This window comes from Orcinus orca, chromosome 14 (genome assembly GCF_937001465.1).
Source record: "Orcinus orca chromosome 14, mOrcOrc1.1, whole genome shotgun sequence".
Classification (NCBI taxonomy): domain Eukaryota; kingdom Metazoa; phylum Chordata; class Mammalia; order Artiodactyla; family Delphinidae; genus Orcinus; species Orcinus orca.
In genome coordinates, this window is record NC_064572.1 from 28,266,046 (window position 1) to 28,284,570 (window position 18,525).

General features: G+C 55.7%; 1 protein-coding gene across 1 annotated transcript in view; it reads left to right on the forward strand.

Moving 5' to 3' along the window:
• Positions 1-2,551: 2,551 nt before the first annotated feature.
• The window catches only part of LOC101270486 (collagen alpha-1(XIII) chain), an 84,324-nt gene continuing 68,350 nt past the window's right edge, over positions 2,552-18,525 (forward strand). Inside the window, exons 1-5 of the mRNA XM_033407581.2 lie at positions 2,552-2,555; positions 7,832-7,858; positions 10,522-10,557; positions 13,430-13,456; positions 14,583-14,633. Coding sequence (XP_033263472.2) covers positions 10,543-10,557; positions 13,430-13,456; positions 14,583-14,633 — 93 coding nt within the window. The 5' untranslated portion in view covers positions 2,552-2,555; positions 7,832-7,858; positions 10,522-10,542. The remainder of the gene's footprint in view (positions 2,556-7,831; positions 7,859-10,521; positions 10,558-13,429; positions 13,457-14,582; positions 14,634-18,525) is intronic.

Consider the following 18,525-nt stretch of genomic DNA (forward strand, 5'->3'; position numbering starts at 1 on the left):
TGCTTGGTCATGCCTTGGTGTGACTCTATCTTTTGGTGCTTGGCCAGGGTGACCAGTCAGTTAATAGCCATGTTACTGAGCGTGGCCAAATGACCCACATTGGAGACCAACCAGTGACATCAAAGCACTACTGATTTCACAATCGGCTCCCCAGCCACCTTAGAGCTGCTGGGCTTTGAACACAGCACTAGGTGAAGCATCCACTCTGAAATCCAGAGGTCTGATGAAAGCTGCCAGGGGTAGGGCAGTAGTTAGATTTTCCAAGGGGCCTAAAGATTTTCCAGGGGGACCCTTGAGGATTAGCATTAACAGGGGGAAAAAATGTTAGTGATAGAAAAAGTCTTTTTTGATCATTCCTCTATCCCTCTCCCCCTTCCTAAGGTACAGAATCAACTAACAAACAGGGGCTTTTCACATCCTGAAGTCTGTGTAAGTGACAGGTAGGGGAACACTAGCCTGCAAGAGCTTGACAGAGTCAAATGCCTTTGCATCGGAAAAAGGGGCCCGTAAAAGAGAGGTGAGAGGGTTGGGTCCAGAGAGAGGAGCCAGAGGCTGAACACAGCAGGCATCCAGGGGAGAGGATTGGAGAGGGAACAGGTCTGTGGGCGATTTGGGGGTGAAGTGAGTTGCTTTCTGAGTGAGAGGCATGGAGAGAGGCAGTGGGATGAAGAGTCAGGAGCTCTGTGGGTTACCAGCGGCTTGTCCCTGGGGGAGAGGCTTAGCCTGTCTGTGCCTCAGTTTCCTCATCTACAAGGTAGGCATGACAGAATCTTCTCTGGAGTGGAAAACACTTAGAATTGTGCCCGGCATGTAGCAAAGGACCACAGAAGTGTGTGCAGCGGTGGTGATGGGGCTATAAAAAAAAAAAAAACCTTGAAATCGCCAGTAGAATTTACATCACTTGGGAGGACCCAGCAAACTGCCCTTCAGGGACTAGGCTGAGTGGCGAGTCTCACGTTAGCTGCCCGGCAACACCTGGTGATACCTGTGCGGCCGAGGCTGCTAACAGCGGGCCGGGCCATCACCAGGGCTCTGCTGTGTCAGCAGGGACACCCCACCTCCACCACCACCAAGAATGTGTGCTCTGGGAGCCCGGGCGGGTGCAGGACATCTGCTCTCCATGTGGCTAAACCGTCCCCAAATTGCCGTGGGCTGAACTTTGTCACCAGCGTGTTTCTCACGAGGACACTTCCCCCCACCAAGAGGCACAGACCTTCCAGCTGGGCTGGCCCCCCTGGCAAGTGCACTTGGGGGATATTTTCAGGTTCTGGGTGACATTCCCCTGCCCCTCAGCCTAATAGGTCCCAGATGTCCCCTCCTCCCTTGACCTCCCTCCCTCTCGCTGTTCTGAAACCTCACTGCCGGCCCGCCTGGGGCCTCCTCACCCAGGCATTACACCCCTTGACTCTTTTTTTTTTTTTTAATTTAAAACATTTTGTTCCCCCTTAATGTGACGGCTTGACAGAGGCCAGCATGAAAGAGGCTGTTTCCTGCTGGAAGGGGACCAGGATGGAGAAACAGGCAGATGAAGGCGGAGAAGGAAGCTGGCTTTGGGAATGTGAAGAGCAAGGGGAAACATAAGCAGTCTTTATTGGCTGAGCATAAAAGAAGCGACGGGAGTAGCAGCTGTCTTAACGTGGCCAGGTCACCAGGGGCTGGGCAGACACACCGGGCCCAGCTGGGAATCCCACGGGCCCTGGGGCTTTGGTGACTCACGTTTGCAGAAATGCCTTTCAGTTTGCTATCTTTCAGCCACCGCTTTTTCTCTCCCTTACCTCCCCATCCGTCCTCCTGCCCCTTTTGCTGACCATTTGAATTTGTAATTCTCCGCCGCTGTTGTCCTAATGAGATAGGGCTCATGCTGAGGCCTGTGGGAGGGAGGAGGGAGAGTGGCCACAAGGAGGAGGAAAGAAAGGAGAGAGCTTGGAGGGAGGGTAGGGCCAGGGCACAGAGGCGGGCGGTGAGAAAGAGGGAGTGGGCAGCAGACCCAGGAGGGCAGAAAGCCTGACTCAGAGCTTAACAGAAACCAGGACAGGCCTGATAAACATCAGGTGGGGAACCCAGTGAGAAACCTCCTTTGGCCCCTGCTGTTCCTGCCTGTTTTCTGTTGCATTTCGTGTGAGCGTGGAGAGACAACGGGCATGCTGATAATCACAGCTTCCAGGTTCTGTAACACTCTGACCCTTGGCAAAAAGCCTTGGTGCCCAGCGCCCTGTGTTCGGCAAAGCCACTGTGTGCCCAAGCTGGGACGGGTCCCAGGGAGCGCGTTTTGTGGGGTCGGAAGCTGAGGTGTGGAAAGGACAGTTCAGGAAGTTAGGGCCCCGGCCTGGCTGCACCTGGGGCCCAGACCTCTGGATTTCTCATCCAGTGATAAAAATACAGAGATGAAATAAAGGGGGAAGAGATTATATTGGTGACAGTGGGCCAGGAAAATACAAACTTCGAAGACCAGATGGAAACCCCTCAGCTGAAGAATTCTTGGACGCTGCTTCTAAGCAGCCCTTATGGCACTGACACTGACCCCGGCATTTTCTCTCTCTCTTTCAGGACCTCCTGTAAGTACTCCCTTGAAGCCTGGTCTCACGCATCTGAAAGACCTTGCTCCCTGCTGGTAACCGGGCCCTGGGTGGGGGGATTGAGGCCCCTACACCCTCCACTGAAGTCTGCAGGGTCCCTCCAGAAGGTTGACACAGCAGTCATTTTGCTTTCCACCCACCTCTGCAGCCTCCAGGGCCAGACCATAGTTGTGCCCCGGGCAGAACACGTCCCAGTTGCAATCTGAAAGGCTGGTTTGCCCCATTGTTAGCCTGCTCCTTTGTCCCCCAAAGAGGCAAGTGGAGTCATAGAAGCACCTGGTATTAGAAAGAAGAAAGAGATCATCTCTGGTCGGGTCTGGTCCTTGAAAGTCCCCTGCCCTTGCAGTAAACAGGTCGGTGAGCGGCTCTAAGCGTGGACGGCTTCTGAGGATGCGGTGTCCGCACCGCCGAGTGGGCATCTCCATCTTGCCAGATCACTTCGGGCAGGTGGTGGTTGGTGGTAGTGGCAGGGGTTTTATGTAAGAGAATGATGTCAGCAGGTTAGATTGGGAAACAACACAAACTAGAGGCAGCCTGTCGGGCTCCTTCCCCTGGCATCACCCTAAAGCCAGAGGCAGGGCGGGGGAGCTGAGCCATTTCCAGAGAACCTGAGAAGAGCCCGAGGAGACCGTCTCCTCGAAGTAATGGATCCAGAGAACAGGGGCATGTCTTCTGAGGACAGCATTTGATATCCCAACAAAAGGCCCAGAGGTTGCCGGGGGAGCTGGGTATCGGAGTTGAAAGGGCCGAGCCCTCCACATCAGATCTTTCTCAAGGATAATGAAAGCAGCCCTATCATCGTCCCTTCCTCGGAGAAGTCATTTCCATAGCTGTTCTCTCGATCTGAACCAACAAGAACAGCCGCCTAAGCTGTAACAAGACCATGATGTTCCATTCCATCTGTGTCCTGAAAGGCACATTGAACCTGGGCTGACGATCCCGCCCAGCTCGCTCACTGCTCAGTTACAGAGAGAGAGGAAAATCCTGTCGTTCCCTGAAAAGAGGAGGGATGATTTATCATCCATGCTTTGGACGTCAGATCTCAATTCCTGTCATCAATCTTCCAAAATAAACTCTGCCATAGGAAACTTCGACAGACCACCTGCTGGAAATGGGCTGCTTTTCCCCTTCTTTGTGACAGAGCCAAAAAGGGTCCTCACCTCCCCCCATTCCAGGGACCTTCCACATATACCTCCTTCCCACAGCCAGGCTGCGGGGCTAACCCAAGTCAGCTCTGGGTCCCTGCCTGACTTGAGGGCTGCCCTCACCAGGAATGCAGCATCCTGAGAGCTTCTGCTGGCCTCACCCCACAACTTTCCCCAGCCAGGGAGGGTGCTGTCACTGCTGGGGGCTCTGCAGTGCAGAGCAGATCGGGGCCGGGGCGGGGGCGGGATGTGAGCCTCTCCTCACAATCCCTGCCGGCCCAGCCACCACTCCCATGGACTGAGGGAGAGGAGCCCAGGTAGCTTCCCTGGATTCTCAGCCTGACACAGAAGAGGCCTGAGTCTTCACCCAACTCTGGCTGAAACCACAAGGCAGGATGAGGAGGAAATGGGAAGCTGGCCGGGGTGGAAATCACCCCCTAGCCCGTTCTCTCTGCTTCCCGCAAAGGAAGAATGCCGCCAGCCAGAGGCAGGGAGAGGGAGATGGCAGCTGGTCACAATGCCTGTCTGCCACCCTCTGAGTGTTTTTCAGGGGCATCTCTGGGGTGACACTGGTTACTGTGGTCAGTGCCTAGATAACACAACCATGGAGGATAGATTTAAGCAGCAGCAGGAATCATCTGAGCGGTGGGGCCCACCACTACCCCACCACTCCTGTCCATGGCAGACATCGCTAATCAATTAAGAGGCTTCTTAACAGAATGCTTTACTCAGTCACTACCAATCCACTGGAGTCTGCACTCAAGCTGACAGTTGCTGGCCATCCCTGCACTAGATTTAAGAGAATTTCTTAATTACAGGAATTGTGAGACTGAAGCAGATGACCAAGGGAAGTATGCATGTCTCTTTCTCCGAAGGAATATAAGGAAATGTTTGATGTCCAGCTGCCAGCCCTGGTTGAAAATGATCCTTGCTGAAATACTAGCTAACACTTACTATGTCTTAGGAGCTCATGTGCTTTTATGGAAGCAGTGTAATTGAGTGATTTCAAGCATGGACTCTGGAGGGAAGCCACCTGGGTCCGAATCCTGGCTCTGCCACTTCTAGCTGTGTGACCTTGGACAAATTACTTTACCTCTCCGTGCCTCAGTTTCCTCATCTATAAAATGGGAGTAGTAATAGTACTTGACTCATCCAGGTGTTGTAAGGAATATATATAATTATATGTATGTATATGTATATATGTGTATATGTATATATATTATGCATACACATATATGTGTGTATGTACGTATATATTTTTTCCATTTAGAATGTATTAACTCATTTAAATTCTAAAAACAGAAGACTTCCCTAGATGATCCCCAAAGAGTCTGACAAGTCTTTAATTTTCAGGAAGAAATTATTATTCTTTGTATTTTTATAAATTAATTTACGATTTCATTTTATTTCTACCCCACCTTATTCCAAGAAACATTTCGGGGTTATTTACAAACTAGATAAGGAAACAGTGGAGGGGAGTGTGGAGAGCAGAGGCAAGAAAACAAGGAGAATCCAGAGCTGATGACACCACAACATCCTGCGCAGATGAGCCGCAGACGCAGCTTTGAGCTTCTTGGTGGTCAGAGCAAAGAGGGAAGCAGAGCTGTTACAAGAGCCAGGGGGCAGGAAGGTGGGAGCACCCCTGGCTGTTGGGTGAAGCATAGCTTTCCCTGGTGCTGAGACCCTAGAGAAGTTCCTCCCGCGTACAGGTGATGTTGTTGTTCAGTACACAGGAGCAGTGGGTAGACTGCCCTTCTGTCCCTATCGGGGTTAGACCCCCTGTGTGAGGTTGGGAACTCCCCACAGGCCCGTCTGCCTCCTGGGACGGGAGGGAGGTGGTGGCCCCTTGTTGGCCCACTCCCTGATAGCATTTAGAAATGACAGGAAGGGGGACTGGCTCAGTGCTACAGCTCTGGTTTGAGAACATTGGGTGCCCGAGCTGTCTTTGCAGAGCTGGGAAAGAAGGGGCTGAGTCCCCAGGTTTGTGGTAGCCGCCCTCAGGTTCATTCGCTCACAAACATGAATTAAGGAGCTACTAAGAGCTCAGCGCTCCTTAAGGCACTGGGGACACATCCGTGAACAAAACAGAAAGTGCCCTGCCTGCCTTGGGAGCTTGCGTTTTAGTGCCTGGGGGCAAAGCAGAGTGAAAGGGTGGGCACGGGCTGCGTGCCCACGGGGCCGCTAACCAGCATCCCCCGAGCTTGGTCCTCTGGGGGGCATCACCCACCCCCGCCCCCACCTCTGGGATGTCCTCAGGAGCAAGGGACCCGGCGGGTGGGGTGGTGCCAGGGGCATTACTCCTGGTGCTGCCTGCGTTGCCTCAGCAGCCCTGAGGCAGATGGACTTGTCTCCAGGTGGGCACCCTGAGACCCCCTCCTGGCACCGCTGTGGGTCTATGGGAAGAGCAGGACATCTGGAAGGAGAGAAACTCACCTGATGGCAGAGCCTCTGGAGGGCGAGACCAGGGGCCAGCTCCACGCACCTCCCGGCCAGTCCTCTTCTTTCCTAATGATCGCAGCATTCAGCGCTCGCTCCATGCCGGCCCCGGCCCGTGTGCTGAGTGCTCTACACAAATTATCTCATTCAGTCCCGAGAGGTAGATATGATTGTTCTCCCATTTACAAGATGAGGAAACTGAGATACAGGGAGGCCAAGCGACTTGCCCCAAGTCACCGACTAGTCAGTGACGGCCAGGCAGGCTGACTGCAGAGCACTGCTCTTACCTAAAGCCTGCTGCTTTCTCCCGCACCAAGACTGCATCTCTCCTGACCCCAGGCCCCGGCCGTGCCAGGCTGGGGCTCAGCTCCAGAAGCTCTCCGCAGGGGGTCCTCCCGCTCCGCACGGCGCCCCATGACACCTCACCAGGCAGCTCCTAGAGCAGTTTCTCCGCCGCCCTCTTGTATCAGATCCATCTGGAAGTTGGGGGCCAGAGTGAAAAACACATGACTTTCTCAGAAGCTGCTTTGTTCCTGAGCCCCCTCCTGTGCATATTACTATGCGAATATCTATTATGATCGACATTTTTTTGAATGTTTTCCTCTTTTCAGTGGGATTTCAGATCCATCGTATGGAGTCTTTAGTCTATACCCAGAACTGTGCTAGGCAGGAGTCCTAGGGTCATAAAAAAAGAGTTTGAGGGGCTTCCCTGGTGGCGCAGTGGTTGAGAGTCCGCCTGCCGATGCAGGGGACACGGGTTCGTGCCCCGGTCCGGGAAGATCCCACATGCCGCGGAGTGGCTGGGCCCGTGAGCCGTGGCCGCTGAGCCTGCGCGTCCGGAGCCTGTGCTCCGCAGCGGGGGAGGCCACGACAGTGAGAGGCCCGCGTACCGGGAAAAAAAAAAAAAAAGCTTGAGAAAGACATGGCTGTGGTCAGTGAAGACAGACTTCTGGAGCCACACAGGGTGGGGTCGAGTCTCCTGCTTCACTGCCAGCGCCAACCCATTGTAGAGAGGGTGGCCTGAAGCTAGTTAGAGGCATTAAAGGAAGGAAGTCCCACTGCCCCGTTCACCATCCCAGTAGAGGGCAAGAGGCCCCCTAGAGAGGCCCACACCCTTCCCACGCCCTGCTCCCTGGCCATGGTCCATCGGCTCAGATGGGGCAGGCCCAGCAGAAGCGTCCAGGCAGACCGGCTCCATCAGAGCTGGCATCTAGCTTCCCCTGTGTCGTAGGACAGGGAAGACCAAGCTCCAGCCCCTTGGGCCCTTTCCCAGGCCAGGACCAACACACATGAGTGGGGGACACTGAGGCACAGAGACTCAGAGAGAGGGGACATGCCGGTGAGCCCTAGAGCCCTGATGATCCTTGAGGGACAGAGATATGAAGGGACATTCTTGTCTTTCTGTTCCCTGCACCTGCCCTGAGCCTGGCACGGAGGAGACCACTGCTAACTGTTTTTCTGAATGAATGAATGAATGAATGAATGAATGAGTGAGTGAGTGAATGCATGCTAGAACTGAAAGGAAGCTTAGTGATTATGGCCCTCTCTTCATTTTGTTCATAAAATAACAGAGGCTTATAGAGCACAAGTGACTCCAAGGTCACACAGCTGGCTGGGCTCTGTGGAACAATACCCTGACCTTCCTAAACTTCACTCTTTCCCCCTTTATTTCAGGGTCCTGCTGGAAGACCCGGCCTCCCGGTAAGTAGCTTTCATTTCTTTTTTCCTTTGCATCTCTCTCACGGGCTCTTTCTCAATCCAAGGACGGGAGAGGTTGGGTGGCTGCTTTCCTCCAGGTGTGTCTGGGTAGGAGGCCTCTCTCCAGCGTCTCTAACCTACAGCTGGGGGTGAAGCTCCTTGGCACCTTTCCTGGGGCCCAGGCAGGCAAATGACTTCATGCAGGCCCATCCAGGGCCACACCTGACTTCCATGCTGGTGGCCCTATAATGGGGGGCTGGATGGGGAGGCAGTCCCCTGACTTACTGGGTGTCCTCCTTACTGGGATGCACCAGCTTAGTCGAAGGCCACTGTCCCTGCTTTGTCCTGTGTCCTCTGGTAAGAGTAGACTCAAGAACTTTGTTTTCTCCCCAGTTACCATTTCTGAGTGCTGGAGAGGCTGGGTCAAGTAACCATGGGGACTCTGGGACGAAAGGATCAGTAGTACTAGTAGCCATGTCTCGCTGAGACCTTCATAGGTGCCAGGCACTCTGCTAATCCCTCCTTATACATTTGATTTGCTCACCAGCTCAATGAAATGGGTATTATTATGCCCATTTTACAGATGAGGAAACAGAGATAGGTACAATCGCTTGTCCGATTGTCCAAGCTTCAGTTGTAGACCTGTTTGAGGTCCCGTGTTACCACATACCATCCCATACTACCGTTTCCTGCGGTCCGTACTCGACATTTGAGGACTATCTTTAAAGTCTTCAAAGGCATTGCCCTGTGGGGTGTAGCCTGGGGCATAGAGGCATTGAGTACCGGATACCGCAGGCCCTTGGATGGGTAGTGGCTCAGGCGAGATGCTGTAGCCAGCCAGAGGGCCGAGGTGGGCGTGGAGGCGGAGCCAGGGCTGGCACCAGGCTGCCCTCTCTCCCTGCACTGAAGGCCACACCCCCTGGATTCCAGAGCCTTCTGTGCATCCCTCTTATCCCAGTTACTCCTCTTTTAGACATGAATTATACTGTAACCTCTTGACTAAACCAGCAGCTTCTAGAATTCATGTCCAGCAGTGACTTTTTTAATGAAACGCATGTGGGCAAATGTTTAGCCCTTGAAAATGAAAACTCTCCCAGCAAGTACGAGCCCTGGAGCAAAGGAGGACGGAGGACTCCGTCCCATGAAATCCAAGGAGGGGAAAAATCAGCTGACTGGAGAATGTGGGCAGACTTTGTTTTTTTCTGACAATGTCCACCTTTAAAAAGCATTTGGGGGCAATTCTCAGAGCAGGGGCTGCCGCACAGAGTTTTCAGCCTCTGGCCCTTCCATGCCAGCCCCTAACCCGAGCATTTTATGGCCAGGACTGCAAAGAACATTAGTTTTAAAAAAGAAATGAAAAGAAACCAAAACACACATCCTGCAATATCATTCAGAAGCCCAAGAGTGAGTGGGCTGTTGGGACCAGCAGGCCTGTCGTCCTCAGCAGGGAGGGTCACAGTCCTGCTCGTGCTTCCGAGCACAGGGACCTGGGAGTGACCCACACAAAGATTTGCGGATGCTGATCTCTTGTGAAATACAAAAGTGTGAAGTACACACGTGCTTATAAAAATCACTTGCCTGTGGCCGTACTGGGCTCACTACCTGTAGACGCAGTTTACACAGCACTCACCAGGTGCCAGGCACCCGGAGTTAGCGTTCCAGAACCATTGTCTCTTGGCGTCCTCCCAGCAGTCCCGGGGGAGAGATCCGGATGTTCAGGGAGGTTCAAGAAACAGATCCACGTGTGTATATATATATATATAAAACAGATATCCACGTATCGCTGCAACCCTGCCACTCTTTTCCAAAGTCTGAATGGTTTACTAAAGACACCTTCGGTCTTGACAGTGTACGTGTAACAGTAGCCTAATTCAGAGCTGGTTGCTATTCCCTGGTGCGTCCACATACATCTTGGCATGCTAACCATCCCTCGGGACGTTTTGCCTAAGTGAGATCAGCAGACACAGAATCACCCCAGAAATGCCCACCCTTCAGGGGAACCCACAAACCCAGCTCTCTCCTGCCGGAACAAACACCGTCTGATTTTCAGCCCCTGTTGTTTTCCATCCTTCCAGGCCCCTGGCAAACCCCAAGCCCCACCCCAGATTTTATGGGTCTGCACATATATGATTGCAAAAAAATATTCTCTACCAAAAGAGGGAGGAACAAAACTTAATAAGCAGATTTCCAGAGTGAGAAGATGTAACCCCTGGCTGCAAAACAGAGCAGTTCCCTCTCAGCAGCTGAAACTCCTGTTGCAGCTGAACCCACAGGGCGCGCTATTGGCGCGGGATGGGGTGGGGCCTGGCTGTGGCAGTGAGGAGGGGCAGGACTCTGTTGGTGGCCTCCGCAGACACAGGGCCTGGGGAGGAGCTGGGGGACGTGGGCGCTGCTCCCCAGCTCTGGCAGAGATAGACCAAGGGAAGTGATTTGCCCATCTGTCACACGGGAGCTGCCATTCATTCACCCTGCCCCGTGCCTAGTTCCGCCTGACGAGGATGCGGCCAGACAGTCTGTGGGACTGAAAGGGGCGAGTTCACCCACGTGACGCCTGGGAATCATCCCAAGTGCCCATGCAAACCAGGTCTTGGGTGTGTAGCTAGCCATGGGGTCCTTCACGTGCTGGCCTGGCTCCAGTCACATCTGTATGTTTCTGCCTCCATCAGGGGGACAAAGGTGCCATTGGGATGCCTGGACGTGTGGTGAGTTGGAGCATCTGTGCCTGCTTGTGTGGCCATTGCTTGCTTCCCCGTGCCGGCCTGTCCTGCAGACCATGGCAAGGCGTTGCCTACCCCACCCCAAGGAGGGGTCGGACCTCTCCCTTCCCCCACCCAAGTCTGCTTCAAGGAGGAGGGAAAAGTTTTATTCCAATCCTTCCGATCTTGCTATATGGCTTTACTCTCCAGAGAACTGCCATGGCAAAGGAGAAATCCAAAGATGGCATGAATAAAGCTCATCGCCAGTCACTACTGAGGACTCCCACCCACTCCACTCCCTAACCTCCCGAGGCTGCCAGCTCACCCCCAGATTTATAGCTGCTCCTGCAACCATTCCCCGGCAAGAGTAGCGAAAGATGGCAAGAAATGCAAACAGAAAATGCTCTACAGAAACTGCAGTGGAGCCAGCTCCGTAGGCATCTTCCCTAGACAGAGGCTAGTGATGCAGAAAGGGCTTGCTTCCAGGCAGGGCCTCCAAATCCTCAGCAGGAGGCTGGGGGTTAAAACATTCATCGTTTCCTGCTGAAAACAATAAGATGATGAAAGGGCATATTTGATAGGGAGCTTGTATCTCAGAAATGGGAAGGTTGGTGCTAGGCTTTAAGGTCCCAGCACCAGGGTTTTTCCGGGTGGCTTCTAGCCTCCGAGGGGCTGGAATGGGCAGCACCTGGTGGCAGCCTAAGGCAATGATGGCCACACGCTGGCCTCACCACCCCCCAGCCTAGTCTAGGACGTGGCCCAAGCTGCTCTCCCCGTCTGACCTCGAACTCCCCACCAGCCGGCAGCCTCAACTTCCACCCTGGCTCCCGGTGCCCCAACTTGCCCCGTGCCGTCCTTCCATGTCACTCACATGCTTTGCCTGGTAACCTCACCTCCTGGGCCGGGTTGGCCTTAGGCCTGGGTATGGCATCCTGTGTGAGTCTGCTGACCTGGTGTGAACCCAGTGCCCAGAGAAAAGGCACCAAATCATAGCTCACACTTGAAAGTGCTGCCGGTGTGCTTGGCACTGTGCTAAGGGCTTTGCACACATCATCTGATTCAGCCCTCACGAGAACTGCATGAGGTGGGCCCAGTTTCTACCCCACTGTTCAGATGAGAGAACTGAGGCTCAGATGTTAAGTGTCTGTGCCAAGGTCACAGGTCTAGGAAGTGGCTGATCAGGGACTTTAATCCAGGCAGTCTGACTCCAGACCTGTGCTCTTGACCTTGATAATGGAACTCACCCTGCCCAGGCCCCCTCCACTGGCATCACAGCTCTACGGAGGGTCTGATCCTTAGGAAGAAGCCGCAGTCCTAGGCCTAGGACCTGGGACATTTCAGAGGTTCAGGACAAGTGTTCCATGTCACAGAGCTTTGAGCTCCCCAGGGCTACCCAAGAACTGTCTGTGAAGACATGGAGGCTGGGAGCCCTGGGCCACCCCCGCGTGCAACTGTCCAACCACGTCCCAGATCACAGCACCGTGCAATTCCTGCCTGACCCTGTCTCTAGGCTTCAGTTCTCTAACTCCAAACCTTGAGTCCCCCAGGCTGTCACTGGGTCCTTCCCTGTGTAGATTAGCGAGACGCATTCAGCCGCCTTTCTCGGAGGCTAGCTGTGGGTGGGCCTGGGCCAGGCACATTCTTCTCCGTAGCCCTCCGAGATCCCATTTATCAGTGAGCATGTTGAGACTCAGTTTGCCCAGGATTGGGGCAGAATTGGGTCTTGTACCCAAGACACCAAAGTCCTTGCTCCTGACAGGTCAGCTTCAGGAGTCTACCCGGCCTGCAGGGAAGCCTGCAAAGTGCAGAGCAATCCCTCCAGGCCTGCCCCCTCCTGCCCTCCTTCTTGGGCCCTGTGGATGTGTCCCCCTCCGGGGAAGTGTCCACCTGAGCCTCCGGTGGAGCAGGAAGGAGAGCCACAGGAGGTCTCCCCATTTCCTTCTACACAAAGCTATTTTCAAACCACTTTGGTGCTTTCATGCTGCTGGTGCTATTTTAAATGTGACAATGGACCCATTTGGCTGCCCAGTAGGAGCCCTGGCATGGACCCCCTGATAAGAGCTGGGGTGGCCAGTGGGTGTGAAATGCCTGCGTTGTTCCCATGATCCACCAGAGGTGGCTCCACGGGCTGCCACGAATGAGGGTGGATTGGGGCCATCTATCCACTGGTCACTGTGCGCGCAGGGGTCCTTGGCCGTGACCCACTTTCCTCTGCATCCCGGCCACATCCTCCATCCCCCAGGTGTGTGTGTCCTTCTATGTGTCTTCCCGTGTCCCTCCTCGCATCTTGCCTGGCCACCCCTAACGACTCCTGTCGCATCTATTGGCAGTTTTGTGCTTGGTATTTGGTTGGACCTTCAAAACAACTAGACTCCACCTCACCACAGAGTTCTTGGGAAAGTCTCTCCCATGGCGACCCCTGGGGCCACGGCTCCTATACACAGACACACACACAGACACACACACACACAGACACACACACACACAGACACACACACACACACACACACACACAGACACACACACACACACACACACACACACACACACACACACATACACACACACACACACACACACACCTACCTCGCAAGGGGGCCTCATAAGGCTCCTGCCACTGTTGCCTTCTTAGTTATCTGGCTGGGGCCGGCCCTCAGGCTGAGACACCAGCCGTCCACGTGCTGTGCTCGTTGGATTCAGGACCTGTCATGTGTCAGCATCCGTGTTTTGTTTTGTTTCTTATTTCACGGTGACTTCCTGTGTTGGGTCGTTGTGCCATTAACACGAATTCTTGTGTGTGTGCCTCTCTCTCATCCTTTCTTTTTTCTCTCCCTCCCTGTCTTTTCCCTGCACTCCATGTTGCATGTGGCCGCCACAGGGAGGAAAGGGCCAACCAGGCGAGAAGGTGAGTCCACACTTTCCCCTCCGCACTGCCACCCCAGCCTCTGCCTCCACCTCCTGGACTCTTGCGGGGGCTTCCAGAGGCCCCCATCCCCTCCTCCTGGCACACAGGCCCCAGCGGAGCATGCCAGCTCGTCCTGCTCTGCCCTCGCAGCCTCTCACAGCCTGGTTTCCTAACAGCTTCCACACCATCGGGCAGGAGTCTTGGGACTCCTGGACTAAGGGTCCCAGCTTCCCTGGCTGAGGTCTGAGGGGGTATCCCCTGCCCACAGAGGCTGCATGTGGCCTCTTCGTACGGATTTCAGCCTTAGGCAGTCACCCTTCCCAGAGGCAAGGAGAGCAGCAACTGCTGTTTTGTGTAGCTGGTTCTAGCCCCTCCCTAGCCCTTCACTGGTCCCTCAGATTTAGACACTCTATTTGTGCTGCTCCAGAGAGAGTCCCCCAGGGAAACACCCAGACCTACACCTAGTCACACCAGGACTAGGAGGCAAGGCAGCTCCCACCTTCAGGCTCAGGGCTGCTGGGCCCAACAGCAAGTGTGTGTCTTCTCCCCACCCTCTCTTTACAGCAGCTCCAGCCCTGGGCCAGGGTGTGAAGCCGTGTGGCCACCTGGGGCTGGGGAAGAAGACCTCAGGGGGTGTGAAACTTGGCTGGGGCTGGGGCAGGTTGGGAGCATCCTGAGCAGGGCCCTGTGGGGATGCCTCTGGGGCCTGAGCAGCCATGGCTGAGCTGAGGCCTCCTCTCTCCCTCCCTCCCCCCTCCCCCCTCCCTGGGCCCCCTCTTGCCCATCACTGCACTGAATCCTCTTCTCCCACTTCCGGCCTGGGCCCCATTGCCCTCTTTCCCTGGTCCCCACACCACGTGCTCTGGCTCACTTCTCTCTTCATTCCTCCTGCTTCCCCACTGCCCTTCTCAATCCTTCTCGAATGTTCCATCCATCCCCTTTTCATCTCCTCTCCTCTGGGTCCCTCATCTTCCCCCGTATCCTCTGCCCCGCTTTGTCCTCTGGCTCTCGGGACCCACCCTCACCCGCTCCGCCTTCCCCACCTGCCAGCTGCCCCCTTCTACTCTTCCCCTCCCACCCCTGCCCCCCTCCCTCTCCCCCTCCTCCCTCTTTCTCTCCCCCACAGGGAGCCCCAGGAGATGCCGGGATGTCCATCATCGGTCCCCGCGGCCCCCCGGTAAGTGGCTCTTGCCCTTCCTCGGGGTGGGGGGATGGGTGAGTTAGTAAGGAGGCCTGTGGGGGGCCAGCGCGGGTCCTGGCCACGCCTCTGGGTGTGACGGCCACCACGGGGACGCGGTCCGCTGGGCCAGGCCTCACTGCTGCTGATGTTAAAGAAAGCGGCCTGACTAAACCGACCTCGGTTACAGCCTCTCGGGAGGGTTCACAAGGCCCTACCCTGTAGCCGTGAAATGACAGCAGCTGTGAGGCGGCCCTGCTGTTCACAGGCAGAGGGCGAAAGTGCTGGCTCCTCTCCCGGGAGGGCGGTGGTGGCCGTGCTCCGGCTTCCCGGGGACACGTTCCAGAAGCCCAAGAAGCAGTTACCCCAGAGCCCAGGTCTCCTGAGCCAAGCACCCTCTCCTGCTCTTGACAGAGCCCAGCCCGCCTCTCGCCCTCAAAGGCCCTGGTTCTGTGCTCAGTGCTGGGTCCCAGTCCCCCCACCCAGTGGCTGGGGGCTGGGGAAAAGCAGAGAGCCTTCCCCTCAGATAGGCTTCCTTAGGGACCAAGGGGGGGCGTGGGCGATGCTGCGGGAAGATAGCGTGACTATGGGAAGGAGGAATGGCTGTTTTTCTCACAGCGTCCGACCCAAGGGACTTCGATAAAATCGCCAAATGTCGGGGTGGAAAGGACCTCAAGGATGGTCTAGCACGACATTCTCAGAAGGGGAAACTGAGGCCTGGGGAGAGGAAGGGGCTTGGCCAGGGTCCCACACATAGAGGCCGAAGCAGGGTTAGAACCCAGGACCCCGGGCGCCCAGGGCTCCCCCCGCAGCAACAGGCTGCAGTCTCCATGCTCTGCTGTGCTCTTTTCCTGCGCTGCCGTGCGTAGTTGAGAGGGTTAGGGACCCAGAGGCCTAGCCTCATGCTCCCAGAGCCTCGCCCAATGGGTGGTGAAGCGCCCCCTACCCATTCCCCTGCGTTCAGTGGGAAGCAGGAGGCTGCTACCCACTGACTAGGGAGAGGAGGGGGGTCAGAGAGCAAATTGCTAAGCTACGTGCAAGGCCCTGACAGCTCTGCAGCCAGGAAGGGGCTATGGTGAGAGCTGGGAGCAGAGAGGGAGAGCGGAGAAGGTCAGAGAGGGCAGCCGAAGGATGGAGCTGGGGAGCAGGGCCAGCGGGCAGGCCGGGGGCCTGGGCTGGAGGCAGGGCTTGAAGGGGCCTGGGCTGCGTGGACAGGCCCTCCCTGCAAGGTTTCTACCAGCTCAGAGCACGCGACAGTGCTGAGGGCTGACACTTTGCACTTACTCTGTGGCAGGCAGTATCCTAACACCTTTACACAGAGCAGCTCACTTAATCCTCACGAGAACTCCACAGTAGGTACTCTTAGCATCTCCACTTTATAGATGAGAAAAGCAGGGCACAGCGAGGCCGGGTGACTTGCCGAAGGCCATACATGAGAGTGTGGCCGTGGTGCTGGGATTTGACACTCAGCCCGGGCCGTGTGCTCAGAGTCTACACTCTGACCCCTGATGCTACCCAGCCGCGGGGTTCCCGTCACCTGTGCTTCTGGCTCACGTGGCCACCGTCCCGCTGGGCTGTAAGCCCCCTCGTGTACTGGGGGAGCCACAGTGTGGGTGCCCTGAGCCCAGGTGGGGTACCCAGCCAGGGGCCGACTAGGACATGGGGAGGTCACAGAGAAAGACAGTCCCCCAGGTTCCAACGACAAGGACGGAATCTGGGGTGGACCTGTTAGGAGGACAGGGCAGTAACAGAATACAGGCCCTACTCTTTGGCCAGCATCTCTGTCTGCCTCCTGGTCTGACCACAGATGTTCCCTTGTGTGGATCAGGCTGGTCCTCCCACAGCCTCTTAGCAGCATCTTTCAGCAGTGTCATGTCAGCTGGGTACCTAGAAGTGGTTGAAAAGGCCTCACTTCTGGAGAATATGCTCCGGGGGCAGGGTCTGCCTCAGCTCCCCCTGCTTCCAGCCCAGCGTGTATCAATATACCCACCGTGCTGGACATGGTTCCAGTGGTGAAGAGTACCTTCTGTTCCAGTAATAGCAATAGCTTCCCTCTCCTGGACACCTAGGAGACATGCTAGGTCCTACACTGAAAGCCTGTGTATGTGCCAGCCTCCTCCAGTCCCTCTGGCCCCCAGGAAAGCTGCCAGCCCATTTCACAGAGCGGGAAACAGAGGTCCATAACTGGCCTGTGGTCACACGGCTCCTCCGTGCTGGAGCTTGGTTTGGGCCCAGTCGGCCTCATTCCAAAGCCAGCATTCTTTCTCCAACACCGCCTTCCACGTTTTAAGCTCTGCTGTTTAAAAAGGATATTTACCTTGAAAAAACAGTCCTCCCTGTGGGTGTTGTGTTGATGTTGGGGGAGGCTTTATGGCACCAGGAGGCTTGATCAAGCCCAGTGTCCTCGGATTTTGGCCTGTGTGTGTGACCTTCACCCAGATGGCTGGGGCCCCTGCTGAGTCCTCGCTAGACACCAGGGCAACCCCCTTAGCTCCTCCTAGGAAGCCGCCTGGAGCTGCTGAGAGCAGGGGACCGCAGAAGACCATGGGACCGATTGCAATTAAGGGGTAGAGGTCAAGTGGGCAAGCCCTCTGCGGCCCGGGATGATGGGGAACATGTGGCTTTCCACTCAGCCAGGAAGGGCCTAGGACACATGCTGCTAATGAGAACCAGCCTTGCCGCTCTCAGGGGCCACCTGCCTCCTGTCTTGCAGCTTCGTAAACGGTCCGTGCAAAGGGGGCGCCATCCGGGCTCTTTGGAGAAGGATGGTTCACATTCCAGTGAGGCAAGGTGCCGGAGCGGTGGGCCCCATTAAACTGAGCAGGAGGCTGGGACCCCGAGATGCTGGCTGGCCCCACAGGCACTGGAGAGGTCAGCTGCCAGGCTAGGAAATGCCCCCCATCTCAGAGGGAGCTCATTCTTTCCCGGAGACCCCAGGTTCTCTTCAGGGGCCAGGAGGAGCTGTCTGAACTTCCAGCCCTCATTCACAATGAGACACCAGGTCAATACACCCATTGAGTGTTTCTTTGTTTATTTGTTCCGTTAATATTTGTCAGGCACCTACGACATCCTAGGTGCTGGGTAGAAGATGAAAACCTGACTGCAGCCCGCTCGCCCCTTTGCAGAGAGAAGCCATCCCATAGTGATTATAGTACAGACAGTCAGCGCTCAGCTGGGGACGGTTAGGGAGCTGTGGAAGATGAGGGGTGACTTGGGGTGAGGGCAGGCAGGGAAGGCTTCCGGGAGGAAGAGGTAACTAAACTGTGATCAAGGAGGAACAGAGGTCCCAGGTACCAAGGCTGGGGAGGAGTGCTGAAACTCCAAGGCAGGAGCAGTTCCCGTAAACTACCGGAGAAATGGGGGAAGTTCTTTCCAGAGCAAAGCAAGAGCAAGGATGGTGAGAGAGAGGTTGGCAAGGTGAGCAAGGGCCCGATCATGAAGGACACGATGTTCAGGACAGGATTTTACCCCGAGGGCAGTGCAGACGCCGTGGGTTGTGTTCTGCTGAGGAGGAACACGATCAGACTTGCAGTTTAAAAAGCTCCCCAGGGGCTTCCCTAGTGGCGCAGTGGTTGAGAGTCCGCCTGCCGATGCAGGGGACGCGGGTTTGTGCCCCGGTCCGGGAAGATCCCACATGCTCCGGAGCGGCTGGGCCCGTGAGCCATGGCCGCTGAGCCTGCGGGTCCAGAGCCTGTGCTCCGCAACGGGAGAGGCCACGACAGTGAGAGGCCCACGTACCGCAAAAAAAAAAAAAAAGCTCCCCTGATCCTTCCTGCTCCAGCACGGAGCATGCTTAGAAGAGGCTGCAGGTATGGGGCTGGCAGGAAGGGACTTGTAATCGTCAAGGCCTGGACTGGAGCACAGTCAGTGGGGCCGGTGGGAGGGCTGGACT